We start from the raw sequence: 27,208 nt of genomic DNA, 5'->3' as shown, positions 1-27,208 counted from the left end.
ACCAGAGGGCGGCGCGCCGCCTTCAATAAAGACAGGAGGCCAAGCCAAGGCCACAGAGACTTTATTCCTCATCCTCTGATACGTAGGACTTACACAACAAACAGAAAACACTCGACTACCTGCAACCTTCAAATCAACGTGTTTCAATCTAAAGGTCTGTAACGTTCTTTTAGCTTCTAACATGACCTGTACCTTTAAGAAAGTCTGACCTTTAACCCCATTTGTGTCAACTATCAAAGAGAAACCATCTTATCACAGAGGCTTCTTCTTTCAATCTCTTCCTCTGAGATTTTTCAGGATTAAATGTCAGATTTTCACTCACATGCAGCTAAAAAAAAAAAGAAAAATCTATTTTTATGGGGTTTTGTTGAATAATCCATCCTGAAGAACAGCGGGCATGTGAAGCTCAGTTTTGAGGCACCGTCTCCACGACAACCTTTGAAGGGAAAACGCATCGATATTTTCAGAAGAGTTTCGTGTTTACGTTTCGAAAATGTCACACGGAAACGGTAGAAACGCTGAAAACGATGTTGGCGAAGAGAACGTGACACGTTAAAAATGTGGAGCACACGGACGAGTTCTATTCTGGGAGACTCGGTGAGCATGTGCAGAAGAGCTATTCACTACCTTCGTAGAGCGTATGTGCAGTAGCAGCATTTCAGAAAAGTTGCGTGTTTCTAAGAAGTTCCACCTTATTAGCCGTTTTCTTAAAAGTTGCGTTTGCAGTGACTCCCGAGTGCTGCTGTTGTGTAAACGGACGCCTAAAGCCTAACGGATGCTGTCCTCGGTCTGGAGCGGGCCGCCGCGACTTCAAATAAATAGTTTCAGACAATTTACACGGCACCGAGAAGCGACGGCTCAAACAAGCACAGTTGGATTGTGGGTACTGTAGTCAGAAACAGTGTTGTGATTGGCTGGAACCTGGCGACTTTTTTTTTTTCCTCCCCTCAAACCAGCGTTCCTGCGCTTCGCGGCACGTACAGAACCCCCCCACCCCCCCACAAATCAAATAAAATCACAGTTATCTCATGTCACAAGCTTATTGGATCTCCTGGTGCGGCCTACAGCTCCTCGCTCTCGTACAGGGGGGCCGTGTGCTGGGCGGGGCTCTCCACTGTCAGGGCGGGCACGTGGCTCAGCGACGACAGCAGCTTCAGCGTCTTGGAGCCGGGGGGCGCCGTTTTCATGGCCGGGGTGGTCCGGGCTGCGGGGGAGAAGAGAGTTTCAGCTCAGACTCAGATTCCTGACGTGTCTGGAGTCTGAAAATAACTGAGCACGGCTCATACCTGAGCAGACAATGGCCCCGCGCTCCACCTTCAACTATGGGAATAATCAGGTATTTTCTGTTCTATTGACACTGAGTGCAGTGATCAACTCCACTAACATGAGTGAAACAATATTCAATATTTCTGCTGTTAAAGACGCTCAGAGCCCATTAAAGCCACCATGTGGGGTCGTAGAGTTCCGCTGACTCAGCAGCTCCAAACCTCCACTGACATTAGAAGATGTGCGGCAGGAGCTTCACGGTGTGAGTTTCTGGAACCCAGCAGCTGCGTACAGGCCACAAATCATTCATATTTATATATACTGGCCCGTGTTAAGACATTTCATTTCTTTATGATTCAAATCATTTCAATTGAGTCCATTCTGACATTAGTAATGTAAAATAATAAATAATTCAGTTTGCAAACTGGAAATTCAATGTTCACTTTAGTCTTCAGCTCAGACGACAGGTAACCATGGCGTTCCACAGGGTTCTCTGTTAGGACCTATACTTCTCACGTTATACATGCTTCCTGTAGGAACTCCATTGTCTTCCTCCGTTAATCTATTTACCTGTGGAACCAGATGATACTGATCAACTTAAACTAGAATCTTAAGACCTAAAAGCCTGGATGAGTTGTAATGTTCTGCTTCTCCACTCATATTTAACAGAAGTTATGAAATTTGGCCACAAAACATCTGAGAGAGAAATGATCCAAGACTTTATTCCTCAGTGCAAAGCTGAAGGCCGGCAGGTTTAATACCTGCTCTCACTTTCAGGTGCACGGGGCGCTCTCAGGGAGCAGCTGGCGTGTTACGTGGTGGAGTGGAAACCTAAGCCTCCGGCGGCATCGTCCTGGCTCTGAGCCGGCCATTACATGGTATTCTCTCCGTTTGTGTGGCGGAGCCGCGCCGACACTCTCCATCTGCTGTTTGATGTCACTGCCTCTATGGAAACCGTTTGCATAGAAAGCCATAAACACACTCACTGCCCACGTCCAGCCTGGCGTTGCACGTGGACATGCCGGCTTCATTAATGGCAGAGAGGGTGTACCAGCCGGCGTCCGACTTCATCAGCCGCTCTAGCAACAAGCACTGTCGCCCGGAGCCGTCCTGGTACAGACTGAATAGAGGGAGAGAGACGGAAGTCAACACAATGTTTAAGATGAGTGATCAGGGTCCGGCTGTCTGGCTGAAGGGAAACCCTGAACCGAGCTGAACCAAAGTAACTCAGCCGCTTTCAGACTCGCCTCATTCTGTTGGGGTCAATGCGCAGCATGTCTTTGTCTTTCTTCCAGAAGAGCTGGGGGGGAGGCGAGGCGTCCACCTTGCACTCTAACCGAACAGTGTCGCCCTCCAGGGCTCTGGAGTTCAACATCTTCTGCACGAAGGTGGGGGGGCGGAGGACTTCCTGAGCTGCAGACGAAAAGAGAGACATCTGAGCTGATTCCCTTCCGTCCCGTCACGCTGCTGTCTCGCCGTCTCACCAAACGCTGATCTTTACCGATGACGTCGAGCCTCATGGTGAACCTGCTCTCGCCCGCCCGGTTCCTCGCCACGCACTCGTACACGCCGGCATGGTGCACCGTGACGATCTCGATGATGAAGGAGTGCATGCCTTTCTCACACACCAGCATCTTGTGGTAGTCGTCCGGGCGGATGGCTTTGCCGTCCAGGTACCAGCACAAGTCGGGTGTCGGGAGGCCGCCCACCTGAAGTAACCACAATAAAGAAGATGGAGGCTCACATGAGGATCCAGACTCCACACAAGCGACAAAGCTTTAACTGCTTTACTTTCATACTTGAACCGACTTACACATTCAACATTTGTGTTGTGTTTCATTTGTGCTGACCTTTGCCCTTTTGTGAGGACTTTTGCTTTCGAGTTGTTGTAGAGCTTTTCCTTCAAGGTGTGGACTTGTGTGTTCAGTGTGTTCAGGTTGCAGACTTTTAAATTTATAGTGATGCAAACGTTTACACTTCATGTGTTATTTAAGTGTTTTAGACGTGTCTGTTCAAGTCGGAGATTTTGTATTGTGGTGATCTTCTACTAGGGGAGAATCGATTGTTTGAGGAATGTTTCAAACGTGAGGCCCTCGGTGTTACTTCACCTTAAAGTCGATCCTACAGAACCGGCCCTCCTCCACTGTGAGGTCAGGGGGGATCTGCAGGAAGCGAGGGGCGTAACATTTCTCTTGGATAGCTGATCCTTCGTTGCCCCTGTCGTCTGTCCCTGAATGGTGCCTCCCCCTGCAGGGGAAGATTACTTATTTATAACCTCACTTGAACACACTTTCAGTGAGTGGGCTTGACAGTCCACCACACCGCACACATACAACCATAAGAAACCACTGAAACAGTTACAGGTTCTGTTCTTTTTCTGTCCTTTGACGTAATGGCTGCTGCATTCAGTGTCTGAGCCTTCTCTATCTCCTCTGACGGACAGCTGCAGTGACGAGATCAACTTAGTTTATCGTTTTGGCCCCATAGCATGGAGAGAGGCGGTTAACACAGGTTATAAATAGAGATGGACGAAAACTTTCCTGAAGATTTATCATTCTGACGTATAAAATCTGCACAATGTTTTGCTCTACATCTGGAATCTTCTTGTTGTGACAGTCTGGACGGTTCCAGTCAGTAAAAGAGACCATCTTTCCACACTGACGGTAAACACACGTTTTGTTCAGCTTTAATATTACGCAGAGAAAAAAAAGTGATCCTACTTATAAGCAGCATTTGGATTTTCAGGCAGAACTTTAGCCATAGTCTACATTAAGCCACCGTAGGCTGAGGCGCATGGGAACCTGCATTTCTTAGGCCTCGTTTACAAAACAGCGTTTTCAAATAAAAGCAAAAAAATTCCATCGGGTGTCCGTCTGGACTTTATGAAAACTGTAAGAATCGGTCTCCATGTAAACAGGGGAAAACGTGGGTGGATGGATGGATGGATGGATGGATGGATGGATGGATGGATGGATGGATGGATGGATGGATGGATTGTTGGCCCACTAACAGGGAACCTGAGCTGGCATTAGACTGGTGTGGGACCGGTTGGGTTTATCCTACTGATGATCTGTTGCCGCTGCTGCAGTAGTTTACAGGAAGACTTTAATGCTAAACCAGAATTTTAAGGGGAATTCCCACGTCCAAGGTTTTGCTGTGAACTGGAGCCCTTGTGAGTTAATAATTGTGGGATCATTTTGATAAAAATCGTACTCACCAGAGTCCACCTTTGTGTCTTCCTTCTGGTGATTCAGGCTGTAATGGAACAAACAGACGTAATCACAGGTCTCAGCCAGACAAACCAATAGGATGACAAAAATCCCAGGAGGTGAGTGTGTGTGTGTGTGTGTGTGTGTGTGTGTGTGTGTGTGTGTGTGTGTGTGTGTGTGTGTGTGTGTGTGTGTGTGTGTGTGTGTGTGTGTGTGTGTGTGTGTGCTTGTGAATGTGTGTGCGTGTGTGTGTGTGTGTTCTGACACAATAGTCCTGTTGTCACCAGTGAAAGGCTCGTTCTCAGAAAAGAGGCTAGAAATAGCCGCTGACAAACCCTGTTGGCTTGAGAGGTTACGTGTGTGTGTGTGTGTGTGTGTGTGTGTGTGTGTGTGTGTGTGTGTGTGTGTGTGTGTGTGTGTGTGTGTGTGTGTGTGTGTGTGTGTCAGAGTGTATAGATGGTGTAAAGCCCAGTGAGCGGTAGAGGCTTTCTGATAGAACAATCCTACACAAACACACACACTCTCTCTCACACACACACACCATGAACTGGTCAGCATGACAGCATGAGGCGGCTCACTGTGGCTGCTGATTATACTGCCGGGGCTTTTTCAACTTCGGGCCCACCAGGAGGCCCCGAGAGGGGAAAGCGGCTCCCCGTGCAGCCATTCGAGCCCAATGGGCTGCGTTAACGTGTGGCCTGTGCTTCAATAGCAAGATGGAAGCTGATGGGTTACGGAGCGACGCCGACAGAAACGTCAGAACACACCAGTGCAATCTGCAGCGCGCTGCAGACAACGGAGGGTTTTAGTGGTGAACGCGAAGCCCAGTGAAGGAATAAAAGTGTCTTCATGTACCTGGTCGAGCTGTGAGTCTGAAAGACCGTCTTGGTCAAACATGTAGGTAGAGTTGTCTGGACCCAACAGCCTGCGAGCCATACGCTCCTCATAGGACAGTTTCTGTCGAAATGAAGCTTCATGTTGTTAAAGTGTCACTTCTTTTCTCGTCCGTTTCGGCTCAAACAGGCATGTAGGTGAGGGGATTGTTGTGGGGGTGAAGTGTAGGGTTGTTGTTTGGTTTTCCCGTCCTAACACACAAACACACACACACACACTCATGCAGACCTGGCTGGTTCTCCTCCTGGCTTCCTTGGAGCGGAGCTTCTTTTCCAGGTCTTGGATGAGGGCGTCTTTGGAGCCCTGGATGTCTTCGTCCGTGGAGCGAGATGAGGAAGGACGAGGAGCGACAGACTTCTTCAAGATGGGCTTGGGAAGGCTGCGAGATGAAGAGAGCGGGGATAAGCATAGAACTGGCTCATATACAGAATGATATTTGTTGCTTCTTGGCAATGAACCTCATCCAAAGACGATTGATTTTCCTTCTAAACGGCGTCGGACTTAGAGAGAAACTGCATTGGTGGGATAAGCAGCAGAACTCGGTGTTGGTTCCACTCATTGAAACATTTGAAAATCTTTCCTGTGACTGCCAAGCGGCTTTTCTTCGTTGTCGACTCGTCGTTTTGAGCCTCAGGTGCCCCTTCGTGCCGACAGTGGTTTCTTTTAAAGCAAAGAGCTTTTTTGCAATCCTGTGGCGCCCACAGAGTGGCCTTCATCAGAGACCAGCTCCAGAATTTGGGAGGGGAGAGGATTAAATGGTCGGCCAGCAGTCCTGTGCTCAACGCCACTGAAGATTTGAGGGATCAGCCTGGACGCACACAACCACGTTGGCCTTCAGCGGGCTGGTGACCACCATGAGGAGGAGGAGGGGCCAGGCTGGAGTGGCGGTGTCTGGTTCTTCAACATGCCAGTGAAGTCCCTGTTTATTCATTGAATATTTTGTTAAAATGTCTCGTTTCTTCAGACTTTGATCATCCAATCCGCCAAACAAGAGTCAAGACTAGAGAAAAGCTGTTCAAGGGGATGACCTAAACACTCGGCACTGCCGCTCATCCCACAAATGCATGTGGACAAATGTGGCACCATTTACAATTAATCACAATACAAATAATTTCCATTGCATACTTTGGCCCCATTTAAACGACAACTTTTTAAATGAAAACGCATCGCTTTTGTGTTTGCTGTTTGTCGGCTTTATAATCAAACCAAACACATGAGCAGAGAACTAAACATTCCTAATGGCAGCACACAGACGTTCTAGTGGACAGACGACGAAGTTGGATCGTTATTACACGTGACTGTCAACTATAAAACTATCAAGTCCCAGGAGAGTATGTAGTGGGAGTCATGACACTCTGGAGGAAAACATTGTTGTTATTGTCCAACTACTCATGTATGTGTAGAAGAACTATTTACTCCGGTCCTGGTGTGCATGTGCAGTGGCAGCGTTTCATAAAAGTTGCATTGTTACCCATGTCCACGGAGACAGCACAGCGTCTGACTGTTTTCAAAACGGACACTGAAATCTCAATGTAATGTTTCGGTTTTCACTTCAGACAGCAGTTGTGTAAACGGGGAGCTTTACTTCTATACTTCTATCACTTACATGTTTGGTGTCCCCTTATAGTTGGTGGGCAAGGAGACCACCGCAGGCGGGACCCTGTTCTCCCCGGTGGGGGTGCCGAGCTGCGGGAAAGAGGAGGAGGAGGGGGAGAGGGGGGAGAGGGGGGAGAGGGGGGAGAGGGGGGAGCGAGGGGTAGAGGGGGACACCGGGAAAGGCTGCTGGTGGAGGGAGGATGGAGAGCTGGCGGCCCTCATGGGGAGGAGAGGGCTGGAGGGTGAGAGCGGGGAGCGGTTAGGGGAGGCGCGGGGCAGGGTGGAGCTTGGGGAGGGTTTGGAGAAGGCGGAGAAGGAGGACTGGGAAGGCAGCACGGAGCAGAGGTAGGCGGCGGGCGCCGACATGCCGTCCTGGTTGGCGGACAAGGTGGCGCTGCCGAGGCCGGTGGCGCTGGGGACGCTGGGGGTGAGGGTGATGGTGGAGCGTAAGGTGGTGCGGGGCAGGGTGGCGGAGGGGGAAGGGGTGGTGGTGGTGGAGGGGCTGACGAGCGGGGTGACAATGGAAGCCGGGGGGGAAATGGGGGAGTTGAGGTTGGATGAAGACGGGGAGGACTTGGCGGACCCGTTGGCCTGGCTCTGGGTCTGGCTGAGGCTCAGAGACTGAAACTGGGACTGAGTCTGTGACGTGGACCTGGACACGGACCGGCTGTGAGACGACGACTGGCTCTGCGTGAACTCCATCGCGCTCTGATCAGCCTGGGCGGTGCCGAGGGTCTGCTGCGAGTGGTTCTGGTTCTCCTGGGCCTCTTGCAGCACGCTCTCGTAGCTGGGCGCCTGGAACGACGGCTGGGACTGGATGAAATGTCGGGGTCGCTCGTAGTTGAAGGCGCTGGGAGGGAAGGCACTGGGAGTGAAGGTGGGCAGGTCGGACAGGTTCATGTTGCTGCTCCCTGACTGGGCGGACTGGAAGACAGAGGATACGGACTGAGTTCACAGGAAGTGTAACGGAAAACCCTCTGGGACGGAAACGAACCCCACAGAAATGTTCTTACTGCGAAAGTGAGCTTGCTTGGGGTGAACAGCTTGGGCGCGGGGGCTTTCTCTTCGGCTGGCGATGGCGGTGACGGCGGCGGGGGAGGGCTCGGCGTAGGAGTTCGGATAGTGGAGACCTCTGGTGACCTCTGACCCTCAGAGCTCAGGGCGCTCTCCTCCTCACTGCGACCGAAGGCTTCCTCAGAGGAGTGGTTGACCGGCTGAGGCTCAGGGAAACTGGCAGAGCAGAAGCAGAGTCTTTAGCTTTTTAAACCGATTAACGCTTCATACAGCCCACATACACATTCATACAGCACAATTGTATATTTTTAATGGGCGTAAAGAAGAGCCACGGGGGGTAAAAATATAAAGTTTAGCCATTAAAACAAACCAAACTTTTTTCCAACATCAGACAGGAAAGCTAATCCAGTAGAAGCGTTAATTTCATCTTTGGGTCTTCTAGTCTTCACATCCCCAATTTGACCTGCAGACGATTCAAAAGCTTGTTTTGAATCAATCAAAATTATTCCAGGGATTGAGTTAGCTCCTTCAGCGGCCCTTTACGACTCAATCAGAGGCTGCTGGATTTCAACAATTGAGCTCATGATTACCAGTTCTTGTCACTAAACCGTGACTTTTGCACATAGAAAACTATTTATTTGTTCTCCAGGGGTCAACGTAACACGAGCGTTATGGCGGAGGAGTGTGGGTGAGCTCCAGAAACAGTCCAAATAGAAAACCTTGGCAGAGGAACTGAAGACCAATTCAAGCATTGTGGGATATTTTTGTGGCACGAATGAAAAGTTATATAAGGAAAAGACAACAATTTGTGAAAACGAGTGTTTCCCAGGCGTCATGCTCGGACATCGCCTGTGGTGTCCCCCAGGGCTCAGTACTGAGACACAAACTGCTTATACTATACATTCAATAAGGTATGTATAATTACAGAAGTGCTACAGATTAATTTGTCAACAGATGACACTAATATTTTCTGTTAATTTAATATTGAGCCGCTCTGCGGTACAAACGCCTATCATGTGACGCTGCGTGAACCATGTCCGTAATACTCCATTTACTGACTCAGATTCTGACTCATGTATGGTACAATTCCTGTTTAACCATGAATAATAACAATTAAGAGAAAAAAAGTGGAATCTTAATTAAAAAATGAGCCCATTGTATGACTTGCACCTGTGACTCATAATATGAAACGTTCACATATAAGTGAACATTTCAGCTTCAGAACTGATAAATATGTGGTTTGGTTCCAAGTCTAAAAGGGTAAATATGTCTGTGACAAAGACAAATGTTTGGAATAGTTTTTAGAAAGTTATACAGTGAAAAAACAAAGTCCTAAACTAGCAGTGTAAGACAATTACTGTCCTTCTGTGGAGGAGTGTGAACACCATATGACAGGTACGGTTGGTTCTCTTGAGTAGGAATCATTGCTGTTGACTTGGTGCAGGATCCTCGTGCTGAAGGACCACATGCTTGGTTCTCTGGATTTGCCACATTGGGACCACTCTGGTGTCTGCTTTCACCGCGCCGTGTTGTGATTTTAGTGATCCAGCTATCAGTGGTCCACATCTTCACTGGTCCGGCAGTACGACTGGCGGACAAAAAGGACAAACACCCCTAACTCCACATGCTCCAGTGGATGGTCTAAAGAGGCTAACAGATAATAGTGGACCTACTCCAGTTTCAGCCCACTCAGGGGTTTTCTTCCTCCAAACACCAGCCCACCCGGACCCCCGCTCTTCCACTGGGAAGGAATGCTGTTCCCATGGAGACCAATCCAAGCGTAATGACAATAGCAGTCCATTTCTACGCAGGCGCACTGACTCGCTCCACATTTCTCGGGGGGTTCTCTCGAGGGCACGGGGCGGTTTGGGCCGGCCGGCGTCAGCTGACCTGCACACAAAGTCTCATCTTCAGCCAAGATCAGAACACACTGGTGCAAAGATACGTCAAAGTGCTGGCAAAGCCTGAAGCTTCATGGCCGTTCAATCGAACGATCCAAGAGAATTCCCTCACACCACCAATATGTAACCCTCACTGGAGTTCAGGGGCACCACTCATGTTTAAATAGAGTAAAGGAGATAGTGCTGGACTTGAGGAGGACCGACAGACCATCAGTGAAGAGGGTCAGTGAAATTGAGTAGATTTTGTTAACAAGGCCCATCAATTCGTTACATCAGACCTGAGGTACGTCACACCTCCCGGTTCAGGAAATATAAGTCAGTAAAGATGCACCAAAGTTTAAATACTTCAGCAAAACCACCACTTAGTTAGACCAGCCAGCTTACGCCTCATTTACGCTCCATAGGTAGAGAAAGGCTATGTGTTACCACGAACCTCCTCCGCATAGACTCTGTGTCACCAGGCGTGCACCTCCAACAATTTCTAAAGACACATCGAAGCGACACAGAATGCAACGGAAAATACGCAGGTTGTAGTGCTGCACACAACGTTTTGAACATCTCTAATAATACGGACGACACTGCAGCTTGTAGCTTAGATATGCAGTGCCGCTGTCAACCTTCGAGCCCAACTGCTCATTATGAGCGGAAAATAAACACTACCAATGAGTTTCATGCAGTTTAGTGACGGATCCTTCTACGTTGTGATACAACATACAACCTCGATGCAGGACTGTGTGGAGGCTAAACACTGCCTGACGCGTACTGTCGACGCAGTAGTATATATCTGCCTCTACCCCGGTGAACAACATGACCTGTCTTCCAAGACATGTGAGGAAAGTCCAGCTGACCTGATTCAATTTGCACGGAGACGGAGGTCCCACCTGGACAAAGGGGAATATGCACAGACATAATCACTACTGTACTCGTAGGACTGCTAATGAGTAATACTACTTTAACTTCTTTACATTGGGGACTCTAAAATGACAAGAAATACTATCTAACCTCGTGTTAAGGTTTACATGATATTACATGTGTTGACATTTGGCTCAAAGAACTTTACAAACATTACCTCTGGTTTCATTCACTGAACCAACGCTGTCAACACCAAATCAACAATACAAACAACCATCAAATTTAACTGTTGGTTACAACTGATGCAGCTCTGTGCAACTTAACAAACCTCTTAAACGTCTTAAACCTCTAAACATAGTTTTCCTACATCATCGCAGAGCATGCTGGCGCTCTAGTAGTCATGATTTTTAAAAGATACTTGTTGGTCCTTGCAGACGCAGTAATTTAAAGAGCACAAGAGCTAACAAGAGAAATTCAATTATTAAAGTATTTTCCAGATTATCAATCCAATCCAATCTGTCAAAAACAATGTGTCATGAAGAGAAATAAAAATGTAGGAAAGTCAGACTGGTGTGTAAGACCATAAAGCGGTGAATTTGTTCTTCAGACCTGGACGTCATGCTTTTCGCACCACGACCAGCAATATCTGCTTTGTTCATCACGGTAACAGCCTCTTTTCTCCAGTCCCTCTCAAGTTTCTCACACACTGAACTCTTTTCACGAGGAGCTCCTCGTCGCATCAGGTGTGCCGCATGCAGGACAGGGGGTCCGGTGGAACAGGCTTGAAGACCCCTGCTGTGCAGGATCAGCAGCGTGTGCCAGCTAACGTACCCAGGACACGTCGCCAGTCCATCAGTGTCAACGCTTTGGCACAGAGGAGTGTTCACACATGTATATTCAGCCAATCACAAACCAAGGTGGGACATGTAAGAGCCCCTAAACGACATGATGACAGTTTACAGCTCAATAAACCTTGGATTCAAGTCCTGTTGTTTAAACAGGCCGGCAGAGGCTCAGATGATTCTTCCTCAACATAATCTCAATTATGTTTCTCTAATAATAATTAATAACATCAGAACTTTTTAGGGGGAAAAATGAAATAACAGCGTGTTGTTCCTCTGCTGTAAATGCTACTGTAAAAAATACTGTGTGTGTGTGTGTGTGTGTGTGTGTGTGTGTGTGTGTGTGTGTGTGTGTGTGTGTGTGTGTGTGTGTGTGTGTGTGTGTGTCACCAGTGGTGTCTGCACCTGCCAGCGGATGTCTGAATACCAAGACAAATATAGCATATAGCTTTGCCCACTTAATCACACACACACACACACACACACACACACACACACACACACACACACACACACACACACACACACACACACACACACACACACACACACACACACACACACACACACACACACACACACACACACACACACACACACACACACCCACCCACCCACCCACCCACCCACCCACCCACCCACCCACCCACCCACCCACCCACCCACCCACACACACACACACACACACACACACACACACACACACACACACACACACACACACACACACACACACACACACACACACACACACACACACACACACACACACACACACACACACACACACACACACACACACACACCATTGTGGGTAGGAACATGCCGAGCTCTCTCCAAGTCCTCTGCTTGACCGAACACTTCAATAGGACCTCCAACAACTTTGAAAATAAATACTAAGTGGTGCAGAAATTACATCTCATCACTTTATTCTGACCTTTTATCAAAAGTACACACCGAACCCACAACAATTCTTTAGATTCCACAAGAATATATTTGTGATCAATGAAGATCTGCAAGTAAATGAAGATAAGAAAATATGAACACGATAGACATAAATACCAGGTCCGGGTCAAGCCTTTATATCCGTCTGAAAGGAAACACAGGAGTCGTCCTCTGAGTAATAATTAGCACGTAACTGCAGCTGAAACTGCACATTTACTGCCACATTATCTCTGTTTACTTTGCCACGAGTTACTGTAAACACACACACACACTCGCTCTGGAAGCGATCGCAGTATTTTCTTCCTACAGTGTGTCAGATAGTGTTTCAACCCTGTTTTCACAGGATGAAAAGATTATTTAAGTAACAGACAACAGTTTGTGAAAACGTGTGATTTCCAGTCCAATAACAGCAAGTGCAAGTACGGCATATTTTTTTGTTGACAAATAGCGTTTGAGATCGGGTCGCTTCAAAGATGCTGCACTCTGGAAACTGTTTCCAGAGACTTTTGCAATGAAAAATATACTGTTCTTACTCAGTGTGGCGTCCCCCAGGGCTCAGTACTGGGACCCAAACTGTTTATATGAAATGACTTGAGTTAGATTTCAGATATTCTACAGGTGATTCTGTTCACAGATGACAAATATTTTTCTGTTCAGGTGAGAACTTACAGCAGCTCGTTGAGGAAATCAGATTGGAATTAAGAAAAGTCAGAAGGTGGCGTGAGTTACTCATTACACCATCCTGTGGCACAAAGTGCATCACAACACTGGTCGAGGGACGAGGAAGGAGCTCGTAGACGGTTAACTTGTTATATCGCAACATATGCTGACGTTTTGGTTATTTTCTCTTCATATTTCGTACAATGAGGAGATGAAGCAAAAATAAGAAGAATGGAAGGTGGTTTAAAAAATATAAATGCCATTTCCAACAACATATAAAACTAACCTGTCTCGCATAGTTTTAAACCCAAACTCACGTTCGAGACTCGTAAACAATCCAACGCTCGGTGAATTCCGTTTCACAATGACGTGAAGAGTCGACGTTGAATAATCAAAAAGTGACGTTTCACGTTATGATGCCAGCAAGCCGAACACGACGTTTTAAAACAATGACTTAATGACAGGCTGCATCTTCACCCATGAAGCATCCAAACCAGCAGCTGCGCTTCACATCATCGTCAGACAGTTCGATCAAACCCCCTCAGTCGGACTTGAACTTGAAATTGGCCAGAGAACCTCGGCATGACCTTAAAACTCCAGACTGCAGCCAACAGTTTCTGAACAACTGTTGTTGTGGGTGGGTGGGGTGGGGGTTGGGGGGTGGGGGGGTGGGGGTTCTGAAGGACACTGTCGCCATGTCTGCTCTTCACATTACAGATGAGATCATGGACCCGCACATGGATACAGAGTGGAAAGCCAAACATACTTCACACTATGAAACTGGAAGACGAAGACGTCAAGACACACCCAAACTGCATCAAACGTCCAAAAAGTCAAAGTACTTTCCACTTTGCAGCATCTTTGCCTGGTGATACAGTCGCTCTCGTCCCGTCAATGATGTTTCCCACCTTTTTAACGCTGCAGGGCAGATATGAGCTCTGACCCAACTCGGGATGAGGTCCATGGGTTTCTACACAAAAGTTACATCTCAGATGATCTCATGTAAAAAAGAGAGAAAACAACAAAACCACCGATCATGCAGAAGCACAGGTTCCAAACTAATGTTTACCAGCAGGTAGACTGAATGACAGAAACACACAAGTGACTCACAGATGATCTCAGAGACTATTTTCACCACACACACACACACACACACACACACACACACACACACACACACACACACACACACACACACACACACACACACACACACACACACACACACACACACACAGCATTTGTAAAGGGATAATTTCTATTCACATTTTAGTTTGAACAAATTAAGAAATTATAACAGCAAAAATAATTTTAACAATTCCAATTAAAATAGTTAATCTTAATTTTTTTAGTCCAAAAAGTCACATTAAAAAGTTATGATGAGTTAAAAAAAAGAATGTTTTCAAAGCTCCCCGAGTAAAAGTACATGTATCTGCGGTGTGGTTGGATGAAAGTACCCCAAGGAGAAGTTTCCCTCGGGGGGGGTAACGAGCTGCTTTTACCGGGGTTGAGTCGCTCCTCCGCCGCGGTGCTGCGGCTCCGTGCAGGCGGACTGAAGGCGGAGTGTGTGTGCGGGGAGGAGAGCTCCGAGCCCCGCAGGAGAGACAGCAGAGGACCGGGAGGAGGACCGGGGAGGCTGTTGCTGCTGAGGGGTGGAGGGGGGCAGGGGGCGGACCACCGAGACAGGTGACAGCGCGCGGCCACGACGCGACACGTACACGAGCGCGCCGCAAGAGCAACAGTGGTTTAAGTTTCCCTGTGACGTCACGCTCGTTATGTATAGTTATGTACTTGTCGTCCAGCTCAAAAAACAAACAAAAAACAAACCAACTCGTCGTCGAGCTCACGCGACACCACGTGGTTAAACGTGAGGACTACAGCAGGTGGAGGGTGTCAAACCACCGGCCACACGCCCTCCGACCGTGACGTGACGTCGATGCATAATTCTTTGTCTTTCAAATCACTATTGCTTGTACCATTTTAATAATGAGTAAAATTCATTATGAATCCCTTGTTAAAATGTATTTTCTTCCACATTGACCAATAAAAAAAAAGAAGCTCAAATTCCTTAACATGGTCAAATTGCAAACACTGCTATAATCATTTTAAAACAACTCAAGAAAGTAAAAAAATTAAAAAAAACTTGAATGGGAAAAATTCCAAAACAATAAGAAGGATGGAAAAAATAAAAAGATTAATAAAATGTCTAAAGTTTGACTTTAAATCCAAAATTTCATAAAAGCAATCATATATATCTCAAAAATGTATGTTCTTTCGGAGTGGTTTTCCCCAATTTTAAGGTTAAACATGGTAACCCATGTTTAACCTTAAAATTGGGGAAAATTTTAAGGTTTTTCAAATCCTTAAAATTTGACCCAAAGTGGCAAAATTCAATACATTTCAATTTAAAAGAAAAGTTTCTGTTGCCTTTCTTCTGGGGCCTTTCAAAGCCCTGTGCTTTTCTAAAGCATTAGTTTACAAGACTGTTCTGGAGCTTTACACTGCAAAACTCACCACAAGACACTGAAACACACCAGCAGTGTAAAGTTTGAACAGATTCCAGTGTTGGATACATGTTGACTGAAGCCTGCATGGCGGCTTCTACTCACTCAGCATCCAGGACGCTGTCCTCAGGTGGGCTCTCGGGCCACTCAGGGGGGGGCAGGTTCACAAAGTCCTCACCTCTGGTCTGGGAGGGAACGGCCTCCTGCTGGCTGTCCAGCTGCTCCTCCAGGTCTGTGTGGAGGAGGCGCAGAGTGAGCGGGGGACCCCCCCCCTCAGGAGTGGACGTTGGAGACACATTGACACCCCGTTCACACGACAGTGTTTCAAGTGAAAATGCATTTTTTTTTGTGTTTTACAGTAACGTTTTGAAAACAATGCAGAAACTCTGAGATTTAAGTGGTTTTCATGTCCACTGCCCACAGAGCAAGCAATGTCCATAGACGTCTAAGACAAGTCGAAATCATGTCCGTCTCTTCAGGCCGTAATCTAGACGTCTATTAGACAGCCAGAACTAGTTGACAAATGACACATAAAAATGATGGACACCTAAGACAAGCCGTCTGTTGTGACAGCTTGTGACCGGTCCTGTGTAAACGGGCCCCGGGGGGACGACCCACCGTTGAACACCTCCAGCAAGGCGGAGCAGGACACGGTGCCGAACTGGTTGATGACCACACATTTGAACAAGCCCGAGTCTTCAGGAAAGGCCTCTGTGATAACCAGTGTGCACAGCTCCTCTGCAGAGAACCACAGAGAACCACAGAGAACCACAGAGAACCACAGAGAACCCACTTCATGGTTAAACACATATGAAGTTTATTGACTCTTCAGTGAAAATTGGACCAGAAAAGCCACAGATTTAAAGTGAGCATGCACAAAGCGGATAACAAATAACAACAACCAAGTCAACAAGTCAATTCTTGTGTTACTGTGTTTTGAACCCCTTAATACGACCGTTTACCATCGGCTGAAACCGACAGTACTGTATTCAGGTCTTACCTGGTACTGAGGCAGAACTGGCCTCTGGAAAAACAACGAGAGAGAAAACGGTTTCACTTTATCAACACAAAATATTACCACATACGTGATAACAGCAGCTCTTTATCTGACAGACGAAGGGAACATCATGTAAATATATATTCAGCTTAAAAGGCATTATATGTTAAACACATCTAGTGTGGTTCAGTGTCTGTCAGGGTGGAAAATGTAGATTTGTTCAGGTGTTGGGACTTCAGTTTTCTCCAATTTGACGTCCAGTGAAGACGTCTGGCCACAGGAAGTGTAATATTCAAGATAGGAAGCTCATCTTGGCCTTAAAATCGAAGCGAATAAGCTTAGGCAGGTTTTCCTTTTTAAATATACAAATGCAACAGTGACATGTTCAATAAAGTGCTTCAAAGTAATCACTTCTGCTCAGAATTTGTCTGGCAGACTGACATTTTCTTCTCTTTTTGTGTATGTTCAGGGTGATATTTGAAAATAGAAAGGCAGCAAGCCCCACAATCTTATTTAGCTTGTTTCCCCTATGTGTCGTATGTGTCACACACATATCACAATCTATGCAGTGGCACTACTTTATTATTTGCATTTACAGAATATTGCCAGAAACATTTCCCTAAAAAAGGTTTTTTTCTGGCCCCTCAGACCAAACGGGCCCGGGTTGGGAGTGGTTAGTATCACCTTGTGATGGCCTAAAGTTTGGCCAACCTGGAAATAATAGTGAATCAGTAATCCACACTTTTGTCACCACTGGATGCCTGCTCATGGAAGTACTTTAAGATTCTGTTATTTGCTTTCAAATCCCTCCATGATCCTGCCCCACCCACCTCTCTGAGTAAAAGTGGAGCACTTAGGCCCCCATGTGGTTGTTTTTAAGTGCCTGATAGATAAAGAGGGCTTCGATGTGATTCATGGCGGTATTTCTCGACTGATGGGTTGAGGTGCTGGCCCATCAAACCCACACTTACTCTTGCGCAGTATCCTGAAATCATCCGAGTCCAGGATCTGTTCGTCCTCCCTGTACCACATGACCTGCAGGGGCGGGGTCCCTCTCAGCCGACACTCCAGGACCACCAGCTGTCCCTTCACTGTGGACACATCATGGAGGCACTGTGGGGGGGGGGGGGGGGGGGGGGGGGTGATCAGAACAGGGTCGTACCAGGAAGTCCTTCATGATTCCGCCGGGTACAAACCTTAACGAAGGCGGGAGCCACGCCCGTCCCCGAGTACTGCTGGTTGGAGATGGGACTCTGAGTCTGAGCACAGAACACATGGAGTCATTCCTGACCTTTTTCTCATTTCTCGTTAAACAGCACCGGTCACATCGACATGATTTGCTGAGGTATACCCTCTGTGGGCTGACGCCGAGCGGCTGCACCAGGCTGGAGTGCCTCTGAGCCAGGAGGGCGGAGGAGGAGGAGGAGGAGGAGCAGGAGGAGAGCTCCCGGGCGGAGGTCAGAGAGGAGGAGGAGGAGGAGGAGGAGGAGATGGTCAGGGACATGGTGCTGGTCTTCTTCTGCACCCTCTGGACTCTACAGAGTGGAGCAGATGAAACACTATGCAGGAGATCAACTCAAGAAATCTATTCTATCTATCCTTATCTATCTATCTATCTTTTTTTTTTCTTTTTTTTAAAGCTTTCTATTTAGTTTCTCTGCATTGGTGAAGTCCTGGTCTTTTTTTTGCATGTTTTCACTGACGATGGTGATGGAACATATTCATATTCACGCCTTCTGTACACTTAAAACAAAGCTGTTACTTGATTGTCTTGATGAGGGATAAAGGACCCCATAAAGGGATAAAGGACCCCATAAGTCCGACACTATGATTCCCTAATATACTTTGTATGGCACTTGCTTGAGTCACAGACATTAATCTTCAATCAAGAATAAAGCAGTCATATACCATAACATTTAGACAAAAGTTATTCATTAAGGCACAGATTTCACGTCTTATATTTAAAATATGTCTCAAATCAGAAAAGAAGCAACCATCTTTGATGATCTGTTAAAGGTTCGACATTCATTTTTCCACCATTGATAAACTTCTGAGCACCGATTTCAAACCATCTTCGTCTCAGTGATCGACGTTTCAAAAGTCACAGGAAGAAATGAAAAAAGTGCAAGGTGATGGTTGAAGCTTTAAGATGTTGGGGATGTAGGAAACCGGTGTTTTCAGACTCACTGTGCCATGTTTCAGGCGTTCCAGGAGGCAGCAGCAGAGGTCCTGCGGACAGAGGAGGAGTCTCAAACATTTCATCATCTCCTGCTTTCACCACAGAAACAAGCGGACGCTCAGGAACGTGCATGTTTACTAAACATCCTTGTTTCCAAACCCACACTGTGGATTACTGTATAATTCTTGAGTTGCTATTTTTGCTTCCCAGCAGCAGCGTTTACTGTAAAGTTCATATAGGAGCAATCTTCCAATAGAATTTGAGAATTTGCTGAAGGACAAATTAACATGGACGAGGGGCCACCGTCGGGCCACGGGCCATAGTTTGTTTCAACACATGTGATGTCAGCAGTGGTTGGTACTTTTGGTTTAATCATTATTTTATCCCAATAAGTCTCAAAACCATGAAACAGAATTGATCTGGTTTGAGCTTTTATCCATCCCAACAAACCAAACAGCAACATCTTCACTTGTTCTATATAACTACGTTGGAAATCCTCGACTTTTATACAACATGTCATTTTCTTTACTATAAGTAACACTTTGTTTGGTTTTTTTTTAGGCTTGGCTGATCATGTGACTTATTATCAGATATTATTTACATATATTAAAATGCAATAGTACATGCCATCTATGACCAGTAGATGTCACTGTATGACAACATAAAGCTGCTACCGTACCACAGAAAAACCTCCATTTCATTAGGATTTCACAGATCAAGAAACATGTAAGCAAAAAGAAAAACATCTTTGCAGCAGAATTCAAAGAAGAAGGCCATCACATCTGGATCACCAGGGGTTCAGAGTGTGTGAGAAACTTGAGGGGGACTAAAGAAAAGCAGAGAAACCAAAGTTAAAGCTATTTGCGGGCTACAACAGATTCACGGAAGGTTCTGGAACAATATGATGCAGATAGGCCTTCTTTTATTAGACGCATCTTATACTTTATGTACCATAGTCCAGAACATGCAGTAACTCCAGCTCATCATCCGTGTCTCATATTCTCAAGTCTGACTTGATGTTCAATCTTTCTGGTTTTCCTGCTCAAACCATCCTTATTTTGTATTATGTGAACTTATAAACCAGTTTTTGCCATTTTGTTTCTATTGGCTTTCACTCAGTCAGAAGGATGTCGCGGTCCTGCTCGATGCCCCTCCACTATTAGGAGCCACTTGGGCTTCGGTATGTTTGACATCCTGGCACGGGGACAGACAGAGATGTGACTGTAAGACGACCTGCTCCACCAAATGAACCACAGACGCCCTAAAGTCAATAATTAAATCTAGTATCTACACAGCCAACAATGCGTTGATCCAGTCTAACCTCAGTGAACACGTTCAGTTTGGCTTTGGACGACACATCCAGAACATACTGTAGTGAATAGGAAACCAACTTGTTGCTTTCTTCAAACTAAAAAGCTGGACGACGTCCATTCCCTCCGCCAAGATCGTAGATACAGAAGCCCCATGCTCACTTTCTCCAACCATGGCCAAGAAAACTACTGTGCAACACTACAAATCCAAAAACACATCTCACATTACTCAGTGGACCAGCCTCCTCACACAATACAGCTCAATCAAATCAATATCATCCTATAAAAACAACATATAATAGCCTGGTCAACATTTCAGATTTCACAGATTTCATAAACAAACAGAACCAAAACAGTGTTGAGCGACGTCTTGAACTTAAGTGTCTTTTTTAATCACACTTCCTTTTTGTGCTCCCTTTGTAATTATTCCAGTTAGAATAGAATAGGAAACACTTCTTTATTCTTTGAGGTAAATTCTTTAAGTTAATATCTAAATCGGATCAAATCAATAGTTAAGTGAACTTAAATTGATCAATTTAATCTAATTATTGAATTTAAGTTTACTTAACTTAGTAAATTTAACTTTAAGTTCAATTAACGTAATTTGATAAGTTAATTGAACTTAAATTAAGAGTTGTTTCATCCATCCCTCTTCTATTCTTCGTCTAGGTTTGGTTCAGTGGATCTTAGTTAACGCCACACTGGAACTGATTAGTGTCGTCGCTTTCAGTACAAAGATAGAAATGAAGGGAGTTTTAAATGTTGAGAATATAAAGTGTGAATCGTGTTAGAAAGGACAAAGCCCGTTTGTTTGGGAGCCAACAGTTTAGTTAGTTTTTTTTCTTTAGTTTATTCAAATTTGTGCCAGCAAAACTGTAGAAGCCTGTAAAAGTTTGAAGCTCTTTGGAGTTTCCAAGTCAGTTAAATCCTCCGTCCAAACTAAAACTGGACGTGTTTCCAATCAGCGTCCGTGAATCCATACGAGTGTACTGTACGTGTGCCAGAGACGATCATCCATCAGGATCCCACTCGGCTAATTGAAGCTATGTGAAATCTTTCATCATTTTGCACCCCAAAGACTCCCACAACCCCCCCCCCCCCCCCCCCTCCCCCCCCCACACACACACACACACCTCCTCATGGCTCTGTCTCGGGCCCCCCCAAGGAGGAGCTGGGTTCAGGTTTCGGGGCTAAATTAAACCCTGACACCTCTCAGGCGGGAGCAGAACGTCTTTTACCCGAGATAAATCCCAGCGTCTCGTGACAAATATACAGGAGGAAGAAGAAGAACTCGATAACTTTGTGCTTCAGTCTGACTGGAAGATCTGGATCACACACAATGGACACAGGGACACGGTCCAAGATCGGACTGCCAGAAGGTCTGATCCAATGGAAAAGAAGCATTAAGGGGTATTTTCAAATACATGGGGTCACTATATATTGTTTAAGCGAGAGCACATAACAGGCTCGGCAAAAGTTTAGTCAGTTCAGCAGGAAGAAGCTCATTTTGTTCACTAAAGGTGAATTATATGTGTCCAAACGTCCACATTGGATCATGTGACTCCACCTGCTACACCCTGATTGCTTTATTTTCCGCATTGAAACATTATCTTATAACGTAATCTTTTAGTTTTATTTTAAGCCAGCCACGTGTTGGCTCCATATGAGTGTTATCTCACCAGGAGCCCGTTAAATCCCTTCAGAGTTCCTCGTGCTGCTGTTTAATCATAATATCAAAACAACGATTTCGTCTTTGAAAAAAAGAGTTTAGGAGTAAATCCTCTGACAGAAATGTGACGACAATGGGACAAGTTGGAGTGATAATGAACAACAGAAATGTATTAAAAGAACATGGCTGATGAGAAGAGCAAGAACAATGAGGGACAAATTATGAACGAAAAAGGCAAAATTGACATGAGAAGTAAAACAAAGTTGATATTAATTCAAAAAGTGTCGAGTTAAGCATTGTATTTTTAGAATAATGTTTATTAACTACTTATGTGATATATATGCCACAAAAAGTAAGATTTTAGGACAAAGTGTGCAGGTTACATACATTTTGATCTCAGGACTTTGGACGTATTGTTAATTATCAGTAGTTTTGCTTCCCGACTGGGATGTTATGAGGCTGGAGCTCCTCGGCTGTGGAACTAATGTCACACCTTATTCCATTGTTGTGGTCCTCCAGACCAGTCTTGGTCCAGATTATCCAGACTATCCAGATTTCTATGTCACTAAAGCCAGAAACACTAATCGGATACTAATAATAAGCATCATCATTTAAATCCACAGTCTGGAAGCAACAGGGTCCTACAAAAAAAAGAGTAAAACTGGTTGAAACTGTCACATATTGAAGAAAACCATGTTTTCAGGAGGCGTATTAATAAGGACTTTGCGAGGATTTAGTACAAAGGTAAGTATTAGAGTTGTGAATGATAAAACACAGAATTATGCATTTAAGGTGCAGGCACAAAAACATCAGAGAATAATATCAAAAACCTGATTATAAAGCGACGGAACAACTTGAGGTGAGTAAATGTCAAATGATAAAATGATATTAAAAGATTGTAAGATGACTACAACGAGCGGCGATTCCTCTGCAAAGAGAGATAAAGTCACACAAAGTGACCAAAACCTTTGAGATTTGTGATGAAATCATTATTAAATACTAATATAGATAAAATACCTTAAATAGAACAAAACGATGCAGATCTTAATGTTTTATCTGTCAACCTTTATTCCAAAGGTACAGAACATGGTGAAGTGGTATATTTAATGTTCAGGTATATGCAGATAGAGGAGATTTTATATCACAGCTCCTGTATTGTGACGTGTCCAGACTCCTGTATGCTGGACCTCTGAGCTCCAGGATTAGTTCAGCAGCAGCACATCCGACCCTGGAGCTGAAGTTTAACGCCATCTAGTGATGAGGATGCAGATCGTCACCACATGACTGAACCACAATAATTGGTTTCCAAAATCTAAATGACAGAATTTTAAATATGAGAGAAGAGCCACATTGATCGCGATTAAATCATGGAACTTGTATGATGAGAAAAGTGTTTATTCTGGGAAAAGAAAGCAGAAGTCACAGACACTTTAACATCATCTATTGCAGCTTTCAGTATTTAATGTGGATCATACCATTATTGTGATACTAAACACATGAACATGTGATGTTTAGTGCAGCTTTATCATTCATCCTGAACTACCTCAGTCCCGACAGTCAAATGAAAGACTGTGGAGGATAAGAACAAACCTGTAGCTGTGTCGCTTTAAAGATCTAAGAGTTCTGGTCTTACAGGCTTTCACGTCGTTCGCCCATTTAGTCCAGGAGTTGTCAACAATCTTATCTTTTTTAAACATTAGAGATCATTACGGTTTATATTATTATTATTTATGTCTTTTTAATCTAAATCTTTTTCCCATCAAGTTTTGATGTATTGTGGATGTTTTTCCAATATTGGCTCGTCAAATTCTTTTAAAAAATATTTTACCCCAAACAATAAACATAATCAGTGAGAAACTACACATCCATAAAATAAGTGTGAGCAGCTGAAACCAGTCTCAATTCAGTCACTTCCTGATTTTAGAGACATTCGAAGGTGCTGCACCTGCAGATGTTTGTAGAATAATTTTGGTTCAGTCCTGGAGGAATCACAACCAACTGGGTCATTTTCCCCAAAGTTTTAATAATCAGCCTTAACTTCTTTCCAAGTTCAAAAACCTTCACAAGCTTTGTCTATCTGGGACAAATGTTCTTGACACATCATTTTTGTATTAAACCTGAACCAGCTGGGGCGATCAGTTGAAGGGTAAAAAAAAAAAGAGTAAACTATTAATGGAAGTAAACTGTCATTTACTCATTAACAACTCCTAAAGTAATTGATTAATCACTTAAAGTTAATAAATTATATACAGTATATATTTTTTATTTATTAAGAATTAGTAAATTGTATAAATTCATTATTTATTCATTAATAATAAAAGGGGGCACCACCAGAGAATCTGGAAATAGCTAATTGCCAAAATATCAGTCTCGTTTCGAAAAAGGTTTATTTAGGTTAGTTAATATTTCTGTGTAAAATATAACAATCTTAAATAAAAGGGAAGGTGTGAGAGCCGAGCACAGACTGTTACAAACCAGTGAATTGTCAACAATAAATACACAATAATCACCAAGAATCGTTCAATTCAGCTAACAGGCGTTTATTAACAAAAATGTATTAATTCACAATGAATTCTGAAATCACCTCATAAATCAACACATCTAAGCAGCAAATGTTATTTAACACGGAGATCTAATCTACCAAACAGCAAACCTATGTACAAAGAGAGTGTGTATGTGACAGTTCTGGCCCTGGATGAGCTGGACATAAACCTCAGTGATTGTAAAGTATTTTACGTGACGACAGAAAACCTTTGTTACGTTCTGGGTGCCTGTTTACATGACAACAGGGGTTGGAAACCACTGAAAATGCAAGGTTTGGAAAATGCGGCTAAAACAGAACTTCCCTGAAATGCTGATACTGCAGGAGTTCATTCATAACAATGATTGCTGTGTGTGCTGGTCAGTCTTGAATTTACCAGCACTCCTTTAATAAAGTGTACGTTTACTACACCATCATCTGGAAGCGCACATTTGAGTGGCACCAAAACAACGAAAAACAGCACCGACGACTGGCACAACATGAGAACATCATCGTTTTCAGTGTTTCAAAACGGATCCGTCTAATCGCAAAACCTTTCTCAAACGATATCGTAAACGTGATGCCGTGGAAACGAGGCCGAACTTTCTGATGTATCGGAGTTCAATCTCCAATTCTAATCGCACCTCAACTTGCAGGATCGGAGAAGACCGATATAGAGCAGACGGGGTCACCTGATCTCTCCGAGCGCCAACCAGAGGCTGAAAACAGAGTCACACAGGCATGCCGAGCTTGGACACACACACACACACACACACACACACACACACACACACACACACACACACACACACACACACACACACACACACACACACACACACACACACACACACACACACACACACACAAACACACACACACACACACACAGCCGCTCAACTTAGGTCGGTGTGCCTTGTGTTGCCTCACCCTGCTGGCTATATAACTGACACACTTTTAATTTTTCACTTCCACTCTTTAAGCTCCCATGAACGGATGTAACAGATTCTTCAATGCACACGTGCACACGCACATACACACACACACACACACACACACACACACACACACACACACACACACACACACACACACACACACACACACACACACACACACACACACACACACACACACACACACACACACAAAGTTACATCATGACGCCAACCGAAAAGTAAAACCTGAAGCAGATAGATAGATAGATAGATAGATAGATAGATAGATAGATAGATAGATAGATAGATAGATAGATAGACAGATAGACAGATAGACAGACAGACATGAGCACATGACACAGCATGTATATTTAGCAGCAGACAGGCAGATCTTCCCAGCTGTCCTCTTTTCTTTGCCTGCTAACTCATTCCCTCCGGCTCTGCCCGCAGTATCAATAACATACAGTATCAGGAACCTGATGGCCCTCGACCAACTGAATTACAGCATTTGATTATCTGATTACCAACACTTTTTGCGTTCCCTCCTCTCTACCAATCAAAACAAGGGTCCGTCCCATCTCAAAGAACCTGCCACTCCGACCATACAACAAAAAAGCTGCCTGGAAACGGCCTGGAATCAGTGCGGACGCTCACACAGGTGGTTTTCTTTGCTGGGGATGAGCTTCCAGGACATGTGGTCCAGGCCATGTCCACTCTTGGGACCATCACACAGAACGCCACCCCCACTCCTTACCTGAGTGGTCGGATTCCAGCAGGATTGAAGGAGCAAAAACAGCAACAACGAGGGTATTGATCCAAGAGGAGGACGATCGAAATGCTAAAGGCAAAACTGCTATGTGAGTGCGTGGCTGCCAGTCATGGCTCGGCCACTGGACCTCTCTGCTCAGAGCGCACTGACACACACACCCACACACAAATACACATGCAGGGGGCTTCCTTTAGTGTGTGTGTGTGTGTGTGTGTGTGTGTGTGTGTGTGTGTGTGTGTGTGTGTGTGTGTGTGTGTGTTGGAATGGGGTTAGGAGGGAATCTGAGGCTGGTGAGGGGGGAGATAGAGGGAGAGAGGAGGGCAGGTGGGGTTCAGCTGGAGGGGTACAAACAGTGACTGTGCTCAAGTACCCCCCCACCCCACCCAGAACGCCCCTTTGTTTACTGCTAAGGCGACCTGGGGGGTGGGGGTGGGGGGGGGGTTAGGTGCTGTGCTGAAGATCACAAAGCTAAAAGACGAATTATGACATGGGAGTGAATCAACGGTGGTCTGAGGTGTCACCAGAGGAAGGAGCCATGAAACCTGCCACTGGTGCCACTGAGGCGTCCCAGGACATATGAGCTCCACACCCAGAGAGAGAGAGAGAGAGAGAGAGAGAGAGAGAGAGAGAGAGAGAGCACCATCTGATCGACAGTTCAGATTAATCTCAAAACTTATTTTGCTAGTAAGATTGAAAAGTGGGTTAGTTCTTTATTTAAATGATCAACCATGTACTGGTCTTCAGGATTGTTTTCAAGATCAGTGCTTGAGGAGTGCAAATACTGTCGAATAAAACATATAGAGGGGGTAGAAACCGTTTTAAGTGTGTTTCTTGATGTTTTAAAGAATTTCTTTCTCCTTCCAGAGCTCAGCAGGAAGAAGGTGCCATGTTCGAATTGGGTGGAGTACTTTAGAATACAAATGGACCCGTCAGTCGGTGTGTAAAAGTCTCTGTGATGCTCTCTGATTTTTGATTAGGATGGATTTTTGATCACCTTCCAGAACATGCTTTGAAAAAGTTCATTTCCAAATTAAAACTCTTGGTCGATGTGGTTCTGATGAGAAACAGGAGAAACATCACGGCTGCAACCAGCGATGAATGGGCTCCCGCACACCCTCGCATGTTGGAACGTGATGCGGAGT

At 45.1% G+C, this 27,208-nt stretch overlaps 2 protein-coding genes across 2 annotated transcripts; both read right to left on the bottom strand.

Moving 5' to 3' along the window:
• Window positions 1–44: 44 nt before the first annotated feature.
• Window positions 45–14,744, bottom strand: LOC308111422 (myotilin-like). The gene is made up of 11 exons (XM_080466316.1): window positions 14,682–14,744; window positions 7,979–8,195; window positions 6,976–7,889; window positions 5,598–5,748; window positions 5,331–5,432; window positions 4,484–4,521; window positions 3,375–3,513; window positions 2,768–2,975; window positions 2,514–2,679; window positions 2,253–2,386; window positions 45–1,204 (listed from the first exon to the last, which is right to left on the bottom strand). The coding sequence occupies exons 3-11, from the start codon at window positions 7,863–7,865 to the stop codon at window positions 1,062–1,064; spliced, it is 1,971 nt and encodes a 656-aa protein (XP_080322442.1). The 5' UTR covers window positions 7,866–7,889; window positions 7,979–8,195; window positions 14,682–14,744; the 3' UTR covers window positions 45–1,061.
• Window positions 7,917–26,094, bottom strand: LOC308111301 (uncharacterized protein; the record flags this gene model as incomplete). Its single annotated transcript, XM_080466163.1, has 12 exons — window positions 26,052–26,094; window positions 18,868–18,909; window positions 18,032–18,215; window positions 17,877–17,939; window positions 17,652–17,793; window positions 16,684–16,707; window positions 16,302–16,421; window positions 15,789–15,915; window positions 14,682–14,824; window positions 9,653–9,869; window positions 7,996–8,195; window positions 7,917–7,942 (listed from the first exon to the last, which is right to left on the bottom strand). The coding sequence occupies exons 2-12, from the start codon at window positions 18,873–18,875 to the stop codon at window positions 7,917–7,919; spliced, it is 1,254 nt and encodes a 417-aa protein (XP_080322289.1). The 5' UTR covers window positions 18,876–18,909; window positions 26,052–26,094.
• Between the last annotated feature and the right edge of the window lie 1,114 nt (window positions 26,095–27,208).

The sequence above is a fragment of the Lipophrys pholis genome (assembly GCF_963383615.2).
Source record: "Lipophrys pholis genome assembly, chromosome: 6".
Classification (NCBI taxonomy): domain Eukaryota; kingdom Metazoa; phylum Chordata; class Actinopteri; order Blenniiformes; family Blenniidae; genus Lipophrys; species Lipophrys pholis.
Note: the sequence above shows the minus strand (reverse complement) of the source record. Positions and strands in the feature narration are given on the sequence as shown.

Coding starts and splice junctions, on each gene's coding strand:
- LOC308111422 (XM_080466316.1), bottom strand. CDS start 7,865: ATGAACCTGTCCGACCTGCCCACCTTCACTCCCAGTGCCTTCCCTCCC. Junction 2,976..3,374: donor TCTGTAGGATCGACTTTAAG/GTGAAGTAACAC, acceptor TGGTTACTTCAG/GTGGGCGGCCTCCCGACACC. Junction 1,205..2,252: donor CGCCAGGCTGGACGTGGGCA/GTGAGTGTGTTT, acceptor TCTCCCCCGCAG/CCCGGACCACCCCGGCCATG.